The sequence below is a fragment of the Cyanistes caeruleus genome, chromosome 24 (assembly GCF_971803275.1).
Source record: "Cyanistes caeruleus chromosome 24, bCyaCae1.hap1.1, whole genome shotgun sequence".
NCBI lineage: Eukaryota > Metazoa > Chordata > Aves > Passeriformes > Paridae > Cyanistes > Cyanistes caeruleus.
The window spans coordinates 2,217,750-2,236,762 of record NC_141724.1 but is presented as its reverse complement, the minus strand read 5'-3'; the positions used below and the strand labels follow the sequence as shown (position 1 = coordinate 2,236,762).

Below are 19,013 nucleotides of genomic sequence, written 5' to 3'. Positions count from 1 at the left end.
AATGAAAATGGGTTTAATTTTGAAGGAAAACAGCAATTTTTTTTTGCATGCACGATACACATGCAGTTATACCCACGAATTATTTGATTATTTAGCTTTAAGGTAGGTGAGAAGTGACGTTTATAAAGTTTAAAATGTGCTACAGGAAGTTTCAGAATCGGAATTCTCCAGAAGACAACCCTGGTTTTTGGGTTTCTTGGGTTTTTCAGGCATCAAAGATGCAAGAATTCTCAATTATAATTATGATATACAATATATAAACTCCTTCATTTACACTAAGAGGCAAGGGAGACCAAAATCTAAGCAGAGACGTTAAGTGAAATTTAGAATGTGATGCAATAATAAACTAATTAAACAATTAAATTAATTTAAATTAAACTAATTAATTAAATAATAAACTTCAAGAAATCTTGAATTTCACGATACAGAAGAGCTCTTTAGTGTGTTGAAAAGAACATTGGGTTTGGGCTACTTCAAACAAATCCAGACAAATAAATACTTCATACACTGGTGGATAAAAACACAAAGCCAAAAGTGCTTTTCCCCCACCTCTCTGTAAGAGAAATGAGGAATTGTGCTCTAAAAAAAGCGAATGGGCAGCAAGTTTTGGGGTTATTGCCACAAGCAGGAGCGGTGAGAGTTCGGGGAAATCTCTGCTTTATTAACAAAATCAGATTTTAGAAAGGCACACAGCAAGAAGAAATGGAAAAAAAAAAGGAGGTGGGAATAAAAGGAACCTGTTTTCCTTGTACTTCTCAAGAGCTGGATTTGTCCTATCGCTGTCAAAGACTCCAAATTATTCTGCCAACACAGCACAACCTCCCCACAACACAGCTCAGGCAGGGCTGGCTGGATGCTGATGCCTTTCATTTCAAAAATAATAATAATAATAATAATAATAATAATAATAATAATAATAATAATAATAATAATAATAATAATAACATTAATATTAATAATATTAATATTAATAATAGTAATAGTAGTAGTAATAATAATAATAATAATAATGATAATAATAATGATAATCTACTTACTCTTTCCATCCCCTGCACTTTCCATGCAGGATCTCAAAGCAACCTCCTCCTTGCAAGGAGAGGCATCGATCTTTTGGGACTGATAAATGTGTTTAAACAGTCAACATCTAAATAATTTCTTACAGCCAAGCCTTCCCCAGGATGCAGAATCCTTCAATTAAAGGTAACAGCAAACGAGCAGAACTTTCATCCCAACCATAGCAGCTGGTGGAGCTGCTCTGGGTTTGGGAGAGGGTGGGGTGAAATGGGAAATATTTGCATGAAGCCTAATCCTAAAACCACTGCAAACGAAGTGAGGGAGATGGAAAAGGCAACAGAGCTGGGAGAAAATTATAGCTGCTCCTCCAGCTCCCAGCCAGTGTTTATTGTGGAATTCTGAGCTCTGGAGGAACCTCCAGCAGCACAAAAACAACTTCAGTTCTCGTCCCTTCGTATGGGATATTGTGGAATTTCCCAAACCTCCCTTTAGGTTTGTCTCGTTCCTCCCCAAAATATTGATGGAGCCTTGAATCTCAGTTCTGAGCCTCTCATTTCGGGAAGGACAAGAAAATCAAGGAGTCAGGAACAACCAAAATGGATAAATCACAGCAAGAACGCCCAACAGTTCCAGGGTGTTTACCAGAAAATAACTTGGAGTTCCAGAACAAAATCAAACAAAAAAAGGCCCAACAAAACCAAACCAAAACACTCCCTTCGCTGCCAAAAGCTGTCACTGCTTTCAAGACATAAAAGAAAGATTTACCTGGAGGGATTTTCCAGAGGGGCCAGTGCCAGAATGTTTTCCCAATTTAAATCTAAAAACAAACTGCTACCTGAATTTCCACAGGCAGGTTGGGTGGGGAGCTTTTTTAGCAGAGATTTTCAGGGAGAGAGTGTGAAAAGTGGAAATTAGTGGATGAAAAAAGCCCTTCCCAGCTGTAGTCTATGAAATTCATTGTGATGGGGGAAATAATTTGACATTAAGCCAAAATTAAGATTAATTCCTTAAGTATGAAGACTGGTTATAAATGTGTTTGGCATTAGGCAACTGGCCTGAATAAAAGGACTTCTTTTCTATTTTTGTGTAAATTAATTTATCATTACAGTCAGAAATTAAACATATTATGGAAGGTAACACCAACATATGGATTGATAAAAGTTCAAACCAACCTCAGAGCAATCCCAGGCAATCTGGATGGCATAAGGAGGGAGAAAATACAATTTAGCAACCAGCAACAAACCTTCACACACACAGAGGAAACAGAATCAACACTCGAGGGGTCCAAAAGTTGGTTCCAAGGGGTGCTCAGCCTGAGTTCTGAGTTTATCCAACAACCCTGGTCAGCACAGCAATCTCTGCCAACCCAAATTCCCTGCTAAGGAACCTCACAAAGACAAAATTTTGCCTTTTAAATAACCAGAAACCAATAATGTCCCAGCTCTGATGAACCTGGCAGAGCTCAGCCTATTTAAGCCTCTCCCAGCCTGTCTGTGGGTGCTGTCCATCCTCTCTTTTGCCTTTTTTTTTTTTTCTTTTTTTTTTTTCATTTTTACAGCGTAACTCACAAGCGCCAAAAAAAGAAAAGGCCAAAAAAAAAAAGAAAGAAAAAAGAAACAGAACAAGGAGTATCCAGAGTTTTTAGACAAGGAGGATGCAGAGTTTTTAGACAAGGAGGATGCAGAGTTTTTAGACAAGGAGGATAAAGAGTTTTTAGACAAGGAGGATCCAGAGTTTTTAGGCAAGGAGGATCCAGAGTTTTTAGGCAAGGAGGATCCAGAGTTTTTAGACAAGGAGGATCCAGAGTTTTTAGGCAAGGAGGATAAAGAATTTTTAAGCAAGGAGGATGCAGAGTTTTTAGACAAGGAGGATGCAGAGTTTTTACACAATGAGGATAAAGAGTTTTTAAGCAAGGAGGATGCAGAGTTTTTAGACAAGGAGGATGCAGAGTTTTTAAGCAAGGAGGATGCAGAGTTTTTAAGCAAGGAGGATGCAGAGTTTTTAGACAAGGAGGATGCAGAGTTTTTAAGCAAGGAGGATGCAGAGTTTTTAGGCAAGGAGGATAAAGAATTTTTAAGCAAGGAGGATGCAGAGTTTTTAGACATTCAGCTCCAGGGGGAAAACACGAGAGCACAACTTCATTCATAGCAAGTTGAGTTTCCATCCAAACATCATCAGTGTATCCTGTGACCTTTGTAGTGCTGAATTTCTCCCTCCTCTCCCCCTCCCTTTTCCAGCTGCACACTTTAAAGTCCTTTCCTGGCAAAGCCTTTTGTTCCTATTTCAGCATCTCTCTGCAGCGCTGGGTTCCTCCCCGTGGAGCTGGGACACACACGGGCACCAGCAGCACAAACCCTGGTGCCTTACTGGTGTTTTATTAAAGGGTGACTGGGATGGAGCCTCTTCCTCCTTCACCAGATGGAGGGAAGAAAAGTTAGGAAGGGTTACATTCATTAAAGAGAGCAAAGCAAAGCCAGGCTGCTTTCCAAAACCACTTCACAGGGATGTTCATTTATTAAATTTCTGAGTGGCTGCTTATCGAACACTGGGGGAAAAAACCTCCCAGTGCTGCTCAGGGATCTGCACCTCCACACTCTGCTCTGTCACTGCCATTCATTCATCCATCCCCTGCACACATTAACCAAAATTGAGACTTTTTTCCTCCCCTTACAGCAACAATAGCTGCTTCTTATTGATGTGCTTTCCTCAGATTTTGATGTGTTTCACGCCCATGATAATTCGCTTTATGGGTCACATTATGTCTGAGTGTACATTTACCAACAACAAAAACAATATAAAGCTCAATTAATAAATTATTATTACTATTACTAAATTAATTCCTATTCATTTTAGCTATTAAATGAATAGCTAAATAGGTAGTTAAATAGAACTTTGATAGTGGATTTGCCCAGTGCTGCAGCCAGGAAAGCAGCCCTGCCAGAGGGAAGGGACTGTCAGCATCTTTGGCACATCCAAACAATTCCCTGACTCTGCTTTCCAGACACAGATCCAGCTCTGGCTCCCCAGGAAGGTGGAAGAGCATCAGCTCCGCAGCAAAATCCATTTCCACTCACGGATGGTTATTCACAGTGCCACGCATTGCCTGGGGAGGAGTTCACTGCTCCCAGCTGTGATTTCCCAGGAAAACACTTGACACAGCCTCCTGCAGCCCTTCCCAGAGGATCTGGGGTGGAAGGAGGAGAATTGTCACATGCCAGCTGCCCGTGGTTGCCACATCCCTGCCCAGACTGAGCAATCACACCTGGTGGATGAATGGAAATTTCCTGGGTACATCATCCTATCCCAAAAAATTCCCTGTGCTTTAACACAAACAACGAAATACGTGAAGAACTCCTGGGTTTAGCTCTCCTAGAAGCAGCAGAATCACGTAAAATGTGTTTTGGTACCACACAGAGCAGTAGAACAGCAAGAGCCCTGCTCCAGGGTGTGAACTTGCATAAAGAAATGGATGTTGTGGAATTTCCCAATTTTTCCCCACCTGAATTCACAAATTTAGAGCGTGTCCTGCAGTGGGACCGGACTGCTGGCCCAAGACACACTCAGAGACTCATTCCCAGGCAACAACTCTGGTTATTTTAAGTAGGTTCAATTTGCAAGCACTCCCCATCTATAAATTGCATCGTCCCATGGTTTCCTCCCTGCAGGAAAGCCATGTCCAATGACAGCTCTACAAAAACAAACCAAAAAATCCTTCCCTGCTTGCAAGAAGCCAAGAAGCTCTTCCTGGAAAGTGATTTAAGGGAAAAAAATAACAAAAAGCCCAACAAAACCAACATCAGATGTAGCAGGATCAACCAACCGGCCCTGCTGCAGCAGTTCAGGGCTGGAGATTGAAATCCACGCTGGGTTTGGAGTTAATCTGGTTATTTGGCTCCTTCTCAAGAATCAAAAAGCCAGGAGCTGCTCATGTGCCACAGGATGAGGCAGCTCCCCTGGCCTAATTCAGCCCATTTCACACAAAGCCATGTGAAGCATTGCTGGAAACCCTTAAAGACCAAAGAATTTCCCCAGCACCTTCAGAGAAGCTGTGATTAACTCTAAACTGGAAGCAAAACAACTGGGTCAGAAGATTTTAACAACAGCAAATAGTTACACTGATGGCAAAAAATTACAATGTTTTAAATGGTTCCAGTCCATTTACAGCATCTTGATGGAAAAACACCAGTGGAGCTTCCTCCCTTTACATCCACGCGGTTTCTGACTTCACACGGAGCGTTTCAGTGACCAATATCCAGGGATTTCACAGAAAGAAGGCTGTTTTGCCTCCTGGAGTATTGCAATTTAGGAATAAAACAGGACAGAGAAAGTAGAAATGGAGGCTGGGCTGCGCTGATGGAATTATTGCCACGTCAAGACCCTTTCTCCCCTTTTCCTCCACGCTTTTATCCCACAATAAATCCCATAACTGCATTTGCTTCCATCGCTTACAAAGCACTGACAGCGTTCCAAGAGCAAGACACCCGTGATGTCGTAGGAATTCTCAGAGAGAAACCATGAAATCTGTGAAAGTCGTACCAAAAAAATGAACTAAATAAAGTTGTGAGTAATGAATATCAACTGTGCATGGCACAGCGAAAGCCATTCAAGGGAACATGTGCTTGAACATACTTTCCATCTCAACAAAGGTTCAGATTTTTCACTCTTCATAACGACAGCTGAAAAAAAAGTTGACCAGGCAAAGAGATTCTTCCAAGTAAATCCCCAAAATGGCCAAAAAAAAAAAAAAATTTAGTAAGGGTTTAAAAAAAGAAGAAAAGAGGAGTCGAGCCTTTTAAGTGATGGGAAAAAGGGAAAGATGCTAATTTATAACCTCACCACGAAAGGAAATCATTTAGAGCTAAGGAAAAATGTCCTGTCCCTTAGCTGGGAGTCAGGGAAAACTGGCTATTTCCAGTGAACTTTTTATAGAATCCTACTGGAGTTACACTGGCAATTCCTTCTGCTTCTGGAGGGAGCTGCAGCACTTCAGAGCATGGAGTGGCTCGGTCAGCTTTGGTCTCCAGCCTTCCAACACCTGATGAAACTGCAAAAAAAGGGATTTTGGAGCTGGAGAGGAAAGAAGGCAGACTCTGCATTCCTTCACCTCTTTCCATCCTCATTAATAATCCATTAGCAGGAGTTGGACACAAAAACACAAACTATTGCTGGGACATCAAGGCAGTCTCCCAACGCCCCCTTCCCCCTTTTTTTTTGGCACCAAGGTTGCTTGGCTGGCCCAATCCAGCTCCAAAACTCAAGGGATTAGCACTATCAGGAACTGCAGAAAACCAGATGATTCCACAGCAATTCCAGAGCCTGAGTTTGGAGCAAGTCATTGTTGCAAACAAATGGAATCACTTACAGGCACAGAGCTGTGATTAACTGCAAAAACCCCTTAAAAGGTAGTTTTACATTTTAAATCCAATGCGTGCAGAGTCAAAATATCAGAATTCGGGGCTGTTTCGCTCAACCACACTGGGGTGAGTGGCTGAAAAGTCTCTTTACAGGGTGTATTAAAAGCACCCAAGCAGTGCAAGGATCAGTCACAGTGTGTGGGGAACAACCTGGTGACCTGAACAGGAGAGGAACACAAAAGAAAAATCAACATTTATGTGTATCAACACTACAGAAAAATCCCAAAGTGCACAGGGTTCAGCAGTGAAATAAATGACAGCGATTTCAGCTCATTGATCTAAAAATCTGAAGACTATTCTGTAAAATAACCCTGCAACCATTGAGAGAAATGCTCGTTTTTTTGTTCAAATCATCACCAAAAGCATCACACTTCCCTTTCCAGCCCCCCAAATTACAGCTGCTGACCCCGTCACAGCTCCTTCTGCAATCCTTCCCACCCAGAAGGGCTGGACCAGTCAGGAGAGTTCACCAGGATTAAATATGCTGAGCATCCCTCGGGAAGATGGACCATACAAATGAGATTTCCACACAGCATTTAAGGCAAAAAATCACAATCAGATCAAACACACCCTCAGATGTTCAACGCTGAGAGGAAAAAGGGACTTATCCCAGAATTTTTCAGCCATTTTGGGGAGGTTTAAGGGAAAATTTTAGACATTTCAGTAGCCTGAGTGTGATGGCAGCAGGGGGGTTGCCTGAAGTTGTTCTTATCAGGAATCTTCCCTTAGCAAAGACAAACTCGGCTCAGCAACCACGCAGCCACCTCTGGGCTCTGCTTGCTCCTGCTGTAAATTACCTCATCCATTTGTCATATTTTTAGCACTTTTTGGGCTGGGCTGCAAGATCTGCAAGAGCTGCATTTTAACCTTTGCTAGAGACTACTCAAGGGCAGAAGTGGTTTATGAGCCCTCGCTGTGTAAAAAAATGTCAGTATTAAATTTCTGCAGCTCAAACCATGGAGCTATTTACTGAAGCTTTATACAAACTAATTAAATATAAGGCTCTCGTGGGACACGAGGAGAAAGAAAAGGAGAATTAAGAGATAAATCACTGGCTTTTCTTTCCTCAGCAAGTGTACACTCCAATTTAATATATTAAACCAAAAAACACCCTGACAGCGCTTGCTCGGGCACAGAGAGGCAGCATCCCAATCTCACACGGAACACACAGCACAGCATAAATTAATTATCTCTGCCTCACCACAACTTGCACAAAGGAATTGGGAGAGACAATCCAGACAAGGGGACGAGCTTGAGATATCAAAGGCTCCATATGGAATCTCACTTTGCAGCTTCCCAGGGCTCCCAGGCTTTGTGAGCACACGGCAGGGCGAGCTATCAAAGCAGCTTCCCTCCCCTGCCCACCCCAGGTTGTCCTGGCAGGAGAATTCCTTGACATGGATTCATGCTGGAGTTTCCTCAAAAAGAAGCTTGAGATCATTTTTCCCTGGAGATTCCAAGGAGTCTCTCCAGGAGCAGAGAGGACAAACCATGGAAGCGACGGAGAAAGGCTCGAGGTGGGCGCAGGGGATGGGGAAAATCTGGGCACCTCAGTGGGTTAATTCCCTTCTGCAGAAAGCTCAGCTTGGAGCTGAACCTCCAGATGTTGGAGGCCCAGCACATCCTCTGGTGGTCAGTTATAGGGGCAGAGCAAGAACTCAAGGCTGTGTCCAGCCTGGTTCCAGATGGACCCACTGGAGTGGCCAGGTCAGCAGGGAGGAAGCCCCAGCTCCCTGCACACCCCCTGATCGCTGTACGGTAACTTTGCTTAAAAAATCTTCAACTTCAGGGATTCATTTCATTTAAATGTTTATCTCCCCATGGGAAGGGCCACCTCCAACCCAAAAGATGCTGTTGGGAGACATCAAACACCTAAAGCTCACGGTGACAGGAGAACAGAAAGTTTCACTCATCCACATCCCATCCCTGGGAGTGTCCAAAGCCAGGCTGGACAGGGCTTGGAGCAGCCTGGGACAGGGGAAGGTGTCCCTGCCCATGAGATGAGCTTTAATAACTTTCCCAACCCAAACCATTCCATGATCCTTTGCCCTGCTGCCCCTTTCTTCAATTAAAAACACCGAGCTCATTCAGCAACAGAAAATCAAAAAATTTTGCATCGCGATGATCTATTAATCAAGCCATTCTTTAAATAGTTTCTGATTAACCACTTAAGGCTATTAAATTTTTAAACAAAGCTCCATCATTCCATTAGCAATCATTTAAAGTGCTTAAGGAGGTGTTTGTGGATTAAGGGTTTTAAACCAAGCCTCTAAACACAGTTCCCAGCGTGGAGCGAAGCACAAAAAATGCCCTAAGTTTCTAAATGCCAGCAAAAAATATCCGAGTTTCCTCATCAGAGGAGCAGATGCCACCTCACAGTTCGTGTAGCACGCCAACACGTGATTCATCTCACCCCCACAGCCACAGGAAAGAGATTTCAAACAGAGTTAACACCATTTCCACGCTGTTTCCACCAAAACCTCTCCCTAAGAACCTTGGCGTGTCTGGTGATGAGGCACCGCCACACTTGTGGATTTCAATGGGTTTAGCAGCACCTCATCTTGTGATGGAGAGAGCTGCACATCCCTGGAATCAGAGCTGAGAGATTCCCCAAGGAGTCACAGCAGTGTCCAGCTCAGAGCTGAGGATTCTGCGGGATGGTTTGTGGGGTTTTAAAAGGAGCAAAGCCTCCCCCCGGAGCTGGTACCCAAAGATAACGATGCCCACTGTGGAGGCAGGTCCTGAGAGGTCAGTGCTGGGTGGAAAAGGGGAGCTCCTCTCTGAAATAAAGTGGGGAATGTGTGCCAGGGCTGTCCTGGCCATTTCTGAGCTGTCTGGCCCCTCTTCACCTCCCAGCCAAGGAGATGGAGCAGCGCCTCCATCCCCATTCCCGCGCTGGGAGAGCCAAACTGGGACAGGGACGGGCTGAGCATCCCCAGGCCAACTCATCGCTGCCCTCCCCACTAATTCAGGAAGGAAACCTCCTTCTCCCAGCTCCTCCTGATCCCCTCACACGCTTCCTGCCTCCTTAACCTCCGTATCTGAGCGAGCAATGTTGTACAAGGCCAAAAAAGCAATAAAAAAATCCGTGTGCCGCTATCACAACCCACTTTTGGGAGCACATTCCAGGATTAATTGACAACCCCAGAGATGAGCTGAGTCCTGGCAGCAAGAGTCTTCCCATTTTCTTCCTCTCTAATCTGAAAAAGGAAGGATTTCTAATTCATGCGAGAGGTGAGAGGATGCGCTTTGCTAATTCTAAAGCCTCGTTTCTGTGTTATTGCCAAATATTGTGACTGCGAGCTCGCATCTTTCATGCACATTTTGATGGGGTAAATAATGAAAGAACCTGCAAGCCTCTAATTTTACACTGACTGCAATTCCCAGTTCCAAAGACAGCTCGAAAACAGGAATAGAAACTAAACCAGTAAAAGAGAAACACGCCCTTCTCCATTTCTAACTTTAAGAACCTGGATATTAAAAAAATAATAATAAATAAGTAATCAAAATAAACTCTTAACACAGCTTCATATTTGTTCAAATGAGCATTTTTTCAACAAAAGTACCCAAAACTTCTTCTAGGTGCAGGGCACTGGGGTCAGGGTACCTTGTAGGACAAAGTGTTTTAATGATTTACAACCAACAAGCAGAGTCCCCCTCCCTCCCCAGCAGGAAAAATAACCTAGCACCTAATTGCAAAACAATATCTTAATTGTCAGTTTTAATCTAGGTTTCCTACTCAGATTTAAATCTGGCTGCTTTTTTTTTTTTTTTTCAAATTGCATTGATTTAACTCGATCAACCCTGCCCGAAGGCCATCTTTCCTGCATGCTCTGAGCATACCAAGCAAGTTTTAACCAATTAGATAAATCACTGAATCTCAAAACTTCCTAACAGCCATGTATCAAGCCATGCACAAGCCCTAATTATGCTTTTAAATACGTTTTATCCTAAAAACTTGGCAAAAATAAGCAGCTCGGGGGGGGTATTTCACCAACCTTTTTCTTTTTATTTTTTTTTTATTATATATTTTTTTCCAACCTAGGGCACATGATGGCCTGAAACCCAGCCAGCTGAATTCTGCAGGAGCCTTGCAGGGTCACTGCAAACCCCACTGTTTAAATGTGTTTATTATTCCCTGTGATGGTGGGAATAAAGCTGCTGCAGGAGTTTTTATTCATTTCTGAGTGTGTGCATTTCTCTGTGTGTGTGTACACCCACACCCACACTGCAGCCTCGAGGTGTTACACTCCAGCACTCCAAGGAAAAAGCAGGGAATATCACAGACTCACCAAGCAAAAAAAATCCTGAATAATGGAAGTTTCTAGCACAAATAGCTTTCCCAAGGAGCCTGGAGCACAGTCCCCCATCAGCAGCAGTGGAAATATGCTCCTCTGACACTGCACAGATTGTTCAAAGATTCCCATGACAGGAGGAGGATTAAAAAGCAATTCCCTGCCTCTCATATTTCACATGCAAAGCCGTCTCTCGGAACGGCAGGCAGGAAAAAGATGAACTCAAAAATGGGAGTATTCCATATAAAAAATAAAAAAATTGGTACTGTGGTACCTTAAAAACGGCACCACCAAAGCAGGAATTACCCCATAGGGACAGACACAGCACTGCAAACCCGACCCAGCTTTGTATTCCCAAAAAAAACCCCTGCAAATTCCAGGCAATCTGCAAATGATTTTCCTCTTCCCCACCCAAACATCCACTGCAAACTCCTACAATCGCCAGGCAGGCTCGCAATGAAGGGATGGAAATAAAACCCTTCCTTACCTTTAACTTGAGTGTCATATTCAGCTATGATCTCCTTATCCTTTTTGAATTTTGCTGGCGACGTCATGTTTTCTTTTCCAAAAAAGCTGAATAACCTCGAAAGGGATCCACCAGAACGTGAGATATAAAAAGGCAATTTTTGCTCCTCTCAGCACGATGCCTTGGCTCTCCGCTCGTCCTTCCCTCCCCCCCCCACCCCGCAAATAGGGGGAAAAAAAAAAAAAATCAAAAAATCAGTCCATGGAGAGAGGGTGTGAGAGGGAGCACAGCAGCAGGAAAATGCAGATGTTGAGATCAGCGGATGGAAGAGGCAGCAGTTTTGTCTCCCTGCACCAAATCCTTGAGCAGCAGCATCAGCCTAGCGAGATCCTGCAGCCCCCAAAGGCTCTTCCTGATCCTCAATAGCACAGCCAGGGAGTGGAAGTCCTTCCGCACATGTTTTGTGTGGGTTTGGTTTGCCCTTTTTTTTTATTTTTTTTTCCTTTTTTATTTTTTTTTCCTTTTTTATTTTTTTTTCTATTCCTCTTCTCTTATTTATTTCTTTTAATGCGATCAGAGATGATGTAAATCAAATCCCAAACGAGAGCAGCAGCAGAGAAGCAGCTTTGATTTGCTTTGCCTGCAAATACAAATAATAATAACAACAATAATAATACATATATACATAATATATAATATTTATATATTTAAATATATAAATATTATATATTTATATAAATAAATATAAATTAAATAATAAATATAAATTTAAATACACATATTAAATATATTTATATATTTAGAAAATGACTGCTCGCAGCCCAAATTTGTGATGGGAAGCAAAGCTGCCCTGACACCCTGACATTGAAAATCGTCCTTTAATGAGCATCAGCGGGAGGTTCCGACTGCAGCCCGGCCAGGTGCCCGGGGGAACACGCCTACACCGGGAACCGGGGCACACACCGGGCATAATCTGGGGTGCAAATCCCGGGAAACCGAGGGGGAAATGATTTAGGGAGCGAGTCCCGTGGGGTGATTCGGGGTGCGGCTCCCCGGGGATGCTTTGGGGAGCAGCGGCTCCTTTGGGACGCGGCTCCCGCGGGGTTCATTTGGGGTGCGGGTCCCGGGGGAGGATTTGGGGAGCGGCTCCCGGGGGGAACGGGGCTCCCTGGGGAAGCAGGGGCTCCTCGGGGAGCGGCTCCCGGGGGGAACGGGGCTCCCTGGGGAAGCAGGGGCTCCTCGGGGAGCGGCTCCCGGGGGTCTGGGGGCTGCCGGGCCCCGCAGCATCCCCCGCTGCCCGCGGGCTCGGCCCCGCAGCCCCGGGCACAGCGGGCGCGCCCCCGCCGGCCGGCTCCGCCCGCAGCTTCTCCCTTTTCGCCTTTTTTTTATTTTTTTTTCTGGTTTTTTTTTAGGGTTTGTTCCAGCGCCCGCTGTGCAGGGCGGGACACAACTTTTCCCCCGTCTTTTCTTTACGATTTGTATTTCTTCCCCGGTTTTTTTGGGGAGGGGGAGAAGGAGGGTGGGCAGCGGCCGGAGCCCCCGCGGAAGATGCGCGTATGGGAGGAAGAAATAAATAAACACGGCACCCGCCGGATCCGCATCCCGCCCGGGAAGAACAATGCGGGCGGCGGGGAAAGGAAGCGTGGGGGGGTCCCGGGGGGGGCCGGGGCAGGGGGGACGCGGCTCGGGGCGCCGGGGAGGCGGCGGGGCCGGCGGCGGAGGGCTGCCCGCGGCCCGCCGGGGGTGGCACGGGAGGGCCGGGGGTCGGGCGGCCGGGCGGGACGATTACCTGGGCACTGCGGAGCCGCCTCCCACAGCCGGGCGTCCTCCGGCCGCTGGCGCCCGCCGCCCGGTCCCCCGCACCGGCCCGCCGCCGCCCCGCCCCGCCCAGCGCTTCGGCCAATGGGCGCGGAGAGCTGGGCGTGAGCGACAGGCGCGATAACCAATCGGACAGCGCAGCCGCCAAGATGAGCCCGCCTTCTCTTCCCGCCGCTTGGCGCCCGTGACACCGCCCCGCCGGCCGAGCGCGGCGAAGGGGCGGGACAACAGTGTGAGTGACAACAAATCTAACCAATAACAGCGAGACGAGGAGCGCCTTTTCGCCAATAGCCAGACGGCAGGGGTGGTGCCACCGGATTTTTCAATGAGTGGGCGTGGCCTGCAGCGCCCAATGGGAGGGCGCGGCCGGGAATTCAAACTGACAGGTGGGAGCGTGGCCGTTGGCGCCGGACCGGGACCGGAACCGGGACCGGGATCGGGATCGGAACCGGGATCGGAACCGGGATCGGGATCGGGATCGGGATCGGGATCGGGACAGGGATCGGGACAGGGACAGCATCGGGACAGGATCGGGACCGGAACCGGGATCGGGATCGGGACCGCGGTCCCACCCGCCATGTCCGCCACCGGCTGCACCTTCGAGGACCGGTGTGTGAGCGTGCTGTGCTGCCGGTTCTGCCGGCAGGTGCTGAGCTGGCGGGGCATGCAGGCCGTGCTGCTGGCGGACACCGACACCCACCTCTACTCCACCGACATCCCGCCCTCGGGGTAAGCGCTGGGAACGGGGAAAGGGCGGATCCCACGGGGGACGGGTCCTGTCAGCCCCGGCGGTTCTCAGCATCACTCCAGAACCCGGTGTCACCGGCAGAGCAGCCCCGCAGAACGCGGCTCACCCCATCCCTGCACCCCCAGCCCCGGGGAACCCCCAAAAAGCGAGGATGTGCCGTCCAGGGCAGATCCCAGCTCCCATTTAATCCATCAAATCGGGGTGACACAGGCTGGGCAGCCACGGGGAGCTCCTCCCGCTGCTTTCCGAAGCCAAGATTAGAATTTGAAATAAAGACCCGCAAACAGAACAAACCTGATCTGTCACTGCTGCCAGGGCTCTCCCGCAGCTCGGTCAGAGCTGCTTTCCCAGAGCCAGATTTGAATAGTAAGGAAATCAGGTTGTGAAATGACATGGTAATCAGAAAGTATGGCTTGGAGAGGAGATAAGGAATCAAAGGTTTGGGTTTAAACATCTCAGCCTCTGAGATATGGTTCTGTTCCTGAGCTGGGCTGATGTCCCTAATCAGGGCTCTGACAGTGCCACACTGAGCCCGAGATTCTCTGAGTACCAAGGCAAGCTCTGCTTTTTTGGGCTGCTTTAAGGGGATTTTTGGTGCTTGTGCAATGTCACGTGGCTCTTATTAAAGTTTCCATATGAGCAGGGCTGAGAGTCAAAAGGAAAACAGAACCGGGAGGTTTAAACCACCCAGGAGCAGCAGCAGCATCGCTCTGCTGGGACTTCAGCCCAGCGAGGCTGTGACCAGCACTGCCCTAAAACTTCTGCTCATTTCCTTCCTCCAGAACCGTGGATTTCATCGGGAGCTGCTACTTCACGGAAATCTGCAAGTGCAAGCTGAAGAACATCGCCTGTTTGAAGTGGTGAGCACTGACGTGTCCCAGCCCCGTGTCCCCTCCTCGCTGTCACCTCCAGCAGCTCAGGAGGGAGGGATGGAGGAACAGATTGTGTTCCCTGGTGCACATTTCGTGCTGCTGGGGACAAACTCAGCCCCCTGCCCCTGGACAAGGCTGCCCAGGGTATTTCTGTGCGAGTCCCCGCTGGAAATGTGACGATGCTGTCGGGTGGATGAGTCTCCTGAAGGCTTGTGAGCCACCTGCCCCGTGAAATGTCTGCCTCAACACTGAGATATCTCCGTGAATAAAGCCCCAGCAAGAAGCAATTACTCATATTCTAATTAATAGAACATCCTCTTGGCAGATCGGGTTGTTGGGAGCAGATGGAACACGCTGTCGCTCGAAGTTCTCCGAGTTCTTTTATCCTCCTTATTAATGCCTGATATTTAAGGGTGAAAACAACAACTCTCAGATAGCTCACAGTTATCTGAGAGAATTCTTTCAGCTCCCTAATCAAGATTTTGACCTTTCTCGGATTTGAACAGTGCTGGGGGGGGTTTGTGATAGGGACACAATATATTGGTTTATAGACAGAAGCAGAGATATCTCATCAGAGCACATGAAAATGGATAAATGGTTATTATGGTTTCAGTCGGGGAGAGTTGATAAGGGTCAATAACCTGGCCCAGAGAAGCTGTGACTGCCCCTTCCCCATCCCTAAAGTGTCCAAGGCCAGGTTGGAGCACCCTGGGACAGTGGAAGATGTCCCTGCCCGTGGCAGGAGGTGGAAGTGGATGAGATTTAAGGTCCTTTCCAACCCAAACCATTCCATAATTCTCAGTTTCATCCCTGGTGCTGCTGGTACCCTCCTGTGCACGGTGTTTGTGTACAGGTGGATTTTAAGCGTGAGGAACTCCTTTGCTGGTTGGAATCACCGGCCTCCCAAAGGAAAACAAATAAAGAAATCCACCAGCATTTTGTTGGTATGTAAACTAACCTGGCTTACACAATTTAGGTTACTAAACGCTTCCCTGTGTGCCAAAGATCTAAAACTCAGATATTCTGCAACTCCCAACAGATGTTCCCTAAATATTTCAGATACTTGTTTAACCCTGTTCCCTCAGCTCTGTCAGGTTACATAATGCTCTGGCATTGAGGCTCTTTAACTGGAGCTGGAAAAAGCCACCAAGATCCCCCTTTTCCCCAGGCTCACTCCTTCCCTTGCCTTTTTCAGCGGGAACACCGTTGGCTACCACGTGATTTGTCCCTGCAAGCCCTGCCTGCTGTCCTGCAACAACGGCCACCTCTGGATATTCCACAGCCAGGCCGTGTTTGGCATCAACAGGCTCGACCCTTCTGGTGAGGAACACCTTGGTTTGCTTCCCTTTCCCCTAAAATCCCAACTCCCCACCTGCTGGAGTCTGGGATACAGAGTGTGTGCCCTTGTTTCTAATGCTTAGTTCCAGGATTCGAGGAAACGCTGAATTTCATATAATGGGAAATTCATGAGCATGCATGAGAACAAATGTTAAAGTTAGATTGGAAAAGTGTAAGTGTGTAAATTAGGAAGTTTCTTAAATCACTGGGTGAAAAAGTAGTTTAGAGAGCAGGAGACAAGATGGGGATTTAGGGTGTTGTCTCTTGTCCTTCTTCTTTCTTCTTCATGTTCTTCTCCTAGAGGTTTTTGGGTGGTAGTGAGTGATTGGATAGAGAATGCCACAGTGCAGCACACAGGTGTGGGGTCATTGGGTCAGTAAGAAAAATGATTTAGTTGGTATTTGTTAATTGGGTAAATGGACATAAAAAAGACCTTGAAGAGGATCTTTGTTGGCCATTTTACCCCTTTTCTATCATAGTGCACACAGCTCCTTGTACCTTGTAATGCTGATAAGAAAAAAAATAAACAACTGAGACCCAACAAGAGAAAACTGCCTCCCTCTGGTCAATCTTCAGTTCAAAGGGAAAAAGAACCCAAATCCAAAAGTCCTTAATGAGACACTCACCCTGACCAGGCTCCACATGGCCAAAGCCACAAAGATGGGGCAGCGGTGAATGAAATCCCTGACCTGCAAAACCACTCCTGGGGGAGGCAGTGAATGAAGATTTCAGTGTGAATGGCCCTCCACGCACATAAATCAGGATTTTCTGCAGCAGGGCCACCACCAGTATAAACACAGGTTTATTTATAGTGGTGGGGATGGCTTCACTGGGCTGCCAGGCAGCTGTCCAGGGGCATCTCTTTATTTTGGGTGAGTCACGTCGTCACTTTGACCCTCCCTGAGCCCTCCTCAGCTGGAATTGCAGCTCCTGCATCCTGGTGGGAGGGATGCCAAGTGTCTGGCAGGGTTGGATCCTCAGGAATGCAGAAATCACCAGGGAAACTCCCTGCCCAAACCTTGCAGTGCCACCTGTGCCTCGGATCGATGCTGTTCACAAATAAATCGTTCAGGAGGAGGGGTTATCAACCTGAATCAGTTATATAAATGTTTCTGTGGGCAGGGGTTTATCCTCTGAATTGGGCTGGGAAAAAAAATAAAAATAAACAGCAAGACTCCCAAGATCACTTTGAAGTGAGATAGAAAATAGATTTATTCGTCACGAACGTGACTCCCTGGGTTTTGCAGGGATTATTTTCTCTCAAAATAGACGGTTGTGCAACTTAAAAATAAGGTCAGAATCCAAAAATAGCTCTTTTTTTTTTTTCCCCCACCTCATTTGTCTCTTTCCCACCAGGTGTGAATGTATTGCTGTGGGGCGAGCTGCCAGATTTGGAGGAGAGCACAGAAGAAGACACATCCTGCACCTCTGAGGAGGAGTACATCAGATAAACGTGAGCTGCAGGATCTTCCCTCTGCTGGTTTGCATTGCATTCATTTCATTTTACCTGATGGACCATCAGAGCTTTAAAAAACAGGAAATCTTGGGGGAAAAAAATATCAAAAAAATCAAAAAAAAATTGAATTCTTCTTGCTCTTTCCCTGGACTCCTGAATCTGCCTGGCATGCACTCCCTGAGCAGAGATACACCTTGGAAATACAAAATCCATTTACTGAGCTCTATTTTGCTTTTTATTCTTAACCCTCTCCAGCTGATAACCCTTTTCTTCTTCCCTAAAGCACTTTTCACAAAGCAAAAACCTCTCAGCTGCTTTCAGTCCCCCCCAAAAAAAAAAACCCTTCAGGAATAATCAGCCAGCTCAGGGGAGTTCTGGAAGAACTCAGCTCTGTGCTCAGCAGTGGCTCAAAGTTTTGCTGTTCTTTGGAGCTTCTGGAGCACCTGAGGCTCCCTGGATGCACTGGGAAGCCTCTTAGAGCCTTTTCATTTTTATTTTTTTAATATTTTCAGCATTCTGTCTTTCCACAGAGATCAAGTTCATGATTTTTTATTCCCCCATAAAACCAAAATTCTGCAGTTCTTTAGTAAAACTTCAAGGCTAGGCTGGAGTTTTTCTTCAGGGCAGCAATAAAACCCATCCATTTTCATATATATATATATATATTCTCCAAAACAAAACTCAAAACTCAGTCATGAAATTGGGTTTTTTTTAAAGCAAAAAGAATAAAAGAGATCAGGTTAAATATTTGGTGCTCATTCCTAATTTCCCATCCTGAGGTGCACAGACAATCTGGTTCCTGTAGGTAACGAATTCAAAGCTCATTTTCTGAGCTGTTAACGAACCATGATGTTTCATTTCTGAACTGAAATTAATTATTAATTTAATTTCTGAACTGAAATTAATTACTGTCCCCTTCAGCTACTCACCTGAAGGCCACCAATACCAAAATTCCAGGTAAAATTCATATAAAAGAACACAGGACACTTAAATTTGGATTGATGCTGAATAAATCACTCTGCAGCCTCTTGTGATGCTTGAAAGGGGTGGAATGAAGACAGATCTGAATTGTCTCAGTGTTTTTACTCATTATATATTTCTTAATTAATGGTACTACCTCTTCTGCACTGTTTAAATGTATATTGGTGTATATTTGTATGTGTGAGTCTTGTTTTGAGTTCCTGTGTTGTGGTCTGCCCAGGAAATAAAAAGCTTTGGACTCTGGAGTCATCAATCTGGATATATCAGATAATCAAAACAATGAAATAGCATCTTGGATTAAAAGAGTAGAATAATTAGAGTTTTAGTGTTATGGATTTTGTTTTGGACAACCCAAAAATCAAATCACTTTTATTGTGAGAAATAAAATGTCAGAATAAAATATAAATATAAATATAAATATAAATATAAATATCAGATAAATAAACCTGGCAGTTTCTCAGTCTCAGTTAACCCTTCCATAACCAAATATCCCAATTCTTGCCAGGTTTCTGTGATCAAGCTGCCAAGGTGACACCTCAAACATTTATTTATTTTGGTTTTTTTTTCTCCCCAGCAGAATCCACGAGCTAAAAATACATCAGATTGTTTTT

General features: G+C 45.8%; 2 protein-coding genes and 1 long non-coding RNA gene across 4 annotated transcripts in view; 2 read left to right on the top strand and 1 right to left on the bottom strand.

Annotated features, from left to right (window-relative positions):
- Positions 1-13,068, bottom strand: part of SRGAP2 (SLIT-ROBO Rho GTPase activating protein 2) — a 95,481-nt gene extending 82,413 nt beyond the window's left edge. For both annotated transcript variants that reach the window (XM_086861581.1, XM_086861582.1), the window contains exons 1-2: positions 12,979-13,068; positions 11,211-11,829 (exon numbers count right to left, since the gene is read on the bottom strand). In XM_086861581.1, coding sequence (XP_086717707.1) covers positions 11,211-11,277 — 67 coding nt within the window. In that variant the 5' untranslated portion in view covers positions 11,278-11,829; positions 12,979-13,068. The remainder of the gene's footprint in view (positions 1-11,210; positions 11,830-12,978) is intronic.
- Positions 1,978-4,793, top strand: LOC147649409 (uncharacterized). The gene is made up of 2 exons (XR_015278949.1): positions 1,978-2,891; positions 2,963-4,793. It is a non-coding gene; the product is annotated as an uncharacterized LOC147649409 (long non-coding RNA).
- Positions 13,069-13,340: 272 nt separating the features above from the next.
- Positions 13,341-18,721, top strand: RUMY1 (regulator of UNG2 and MKLN1 interacting yippee protein 1). The gene is made up of 4 exons (XM_023942224.2): positions 13,341-13,736; positions 14,538-14,615; positions 15,823-15,947; positions 17,322-18,721. The coding sequence occupies exons 1-4, from the start codon at positions 13,360-13,362 to the stop codon at positions 17,414-17,416; spliced, it is 675 nt and encodes a 224-aa protein (XP_023797992.2). The 5' UTR covers positions 13,341-13,359; the 3' UTR covers positions 17,417-18,721.
- The last annotated feature ends 292 nt before the right edge of the window (positions 18,722-19,013 follow it).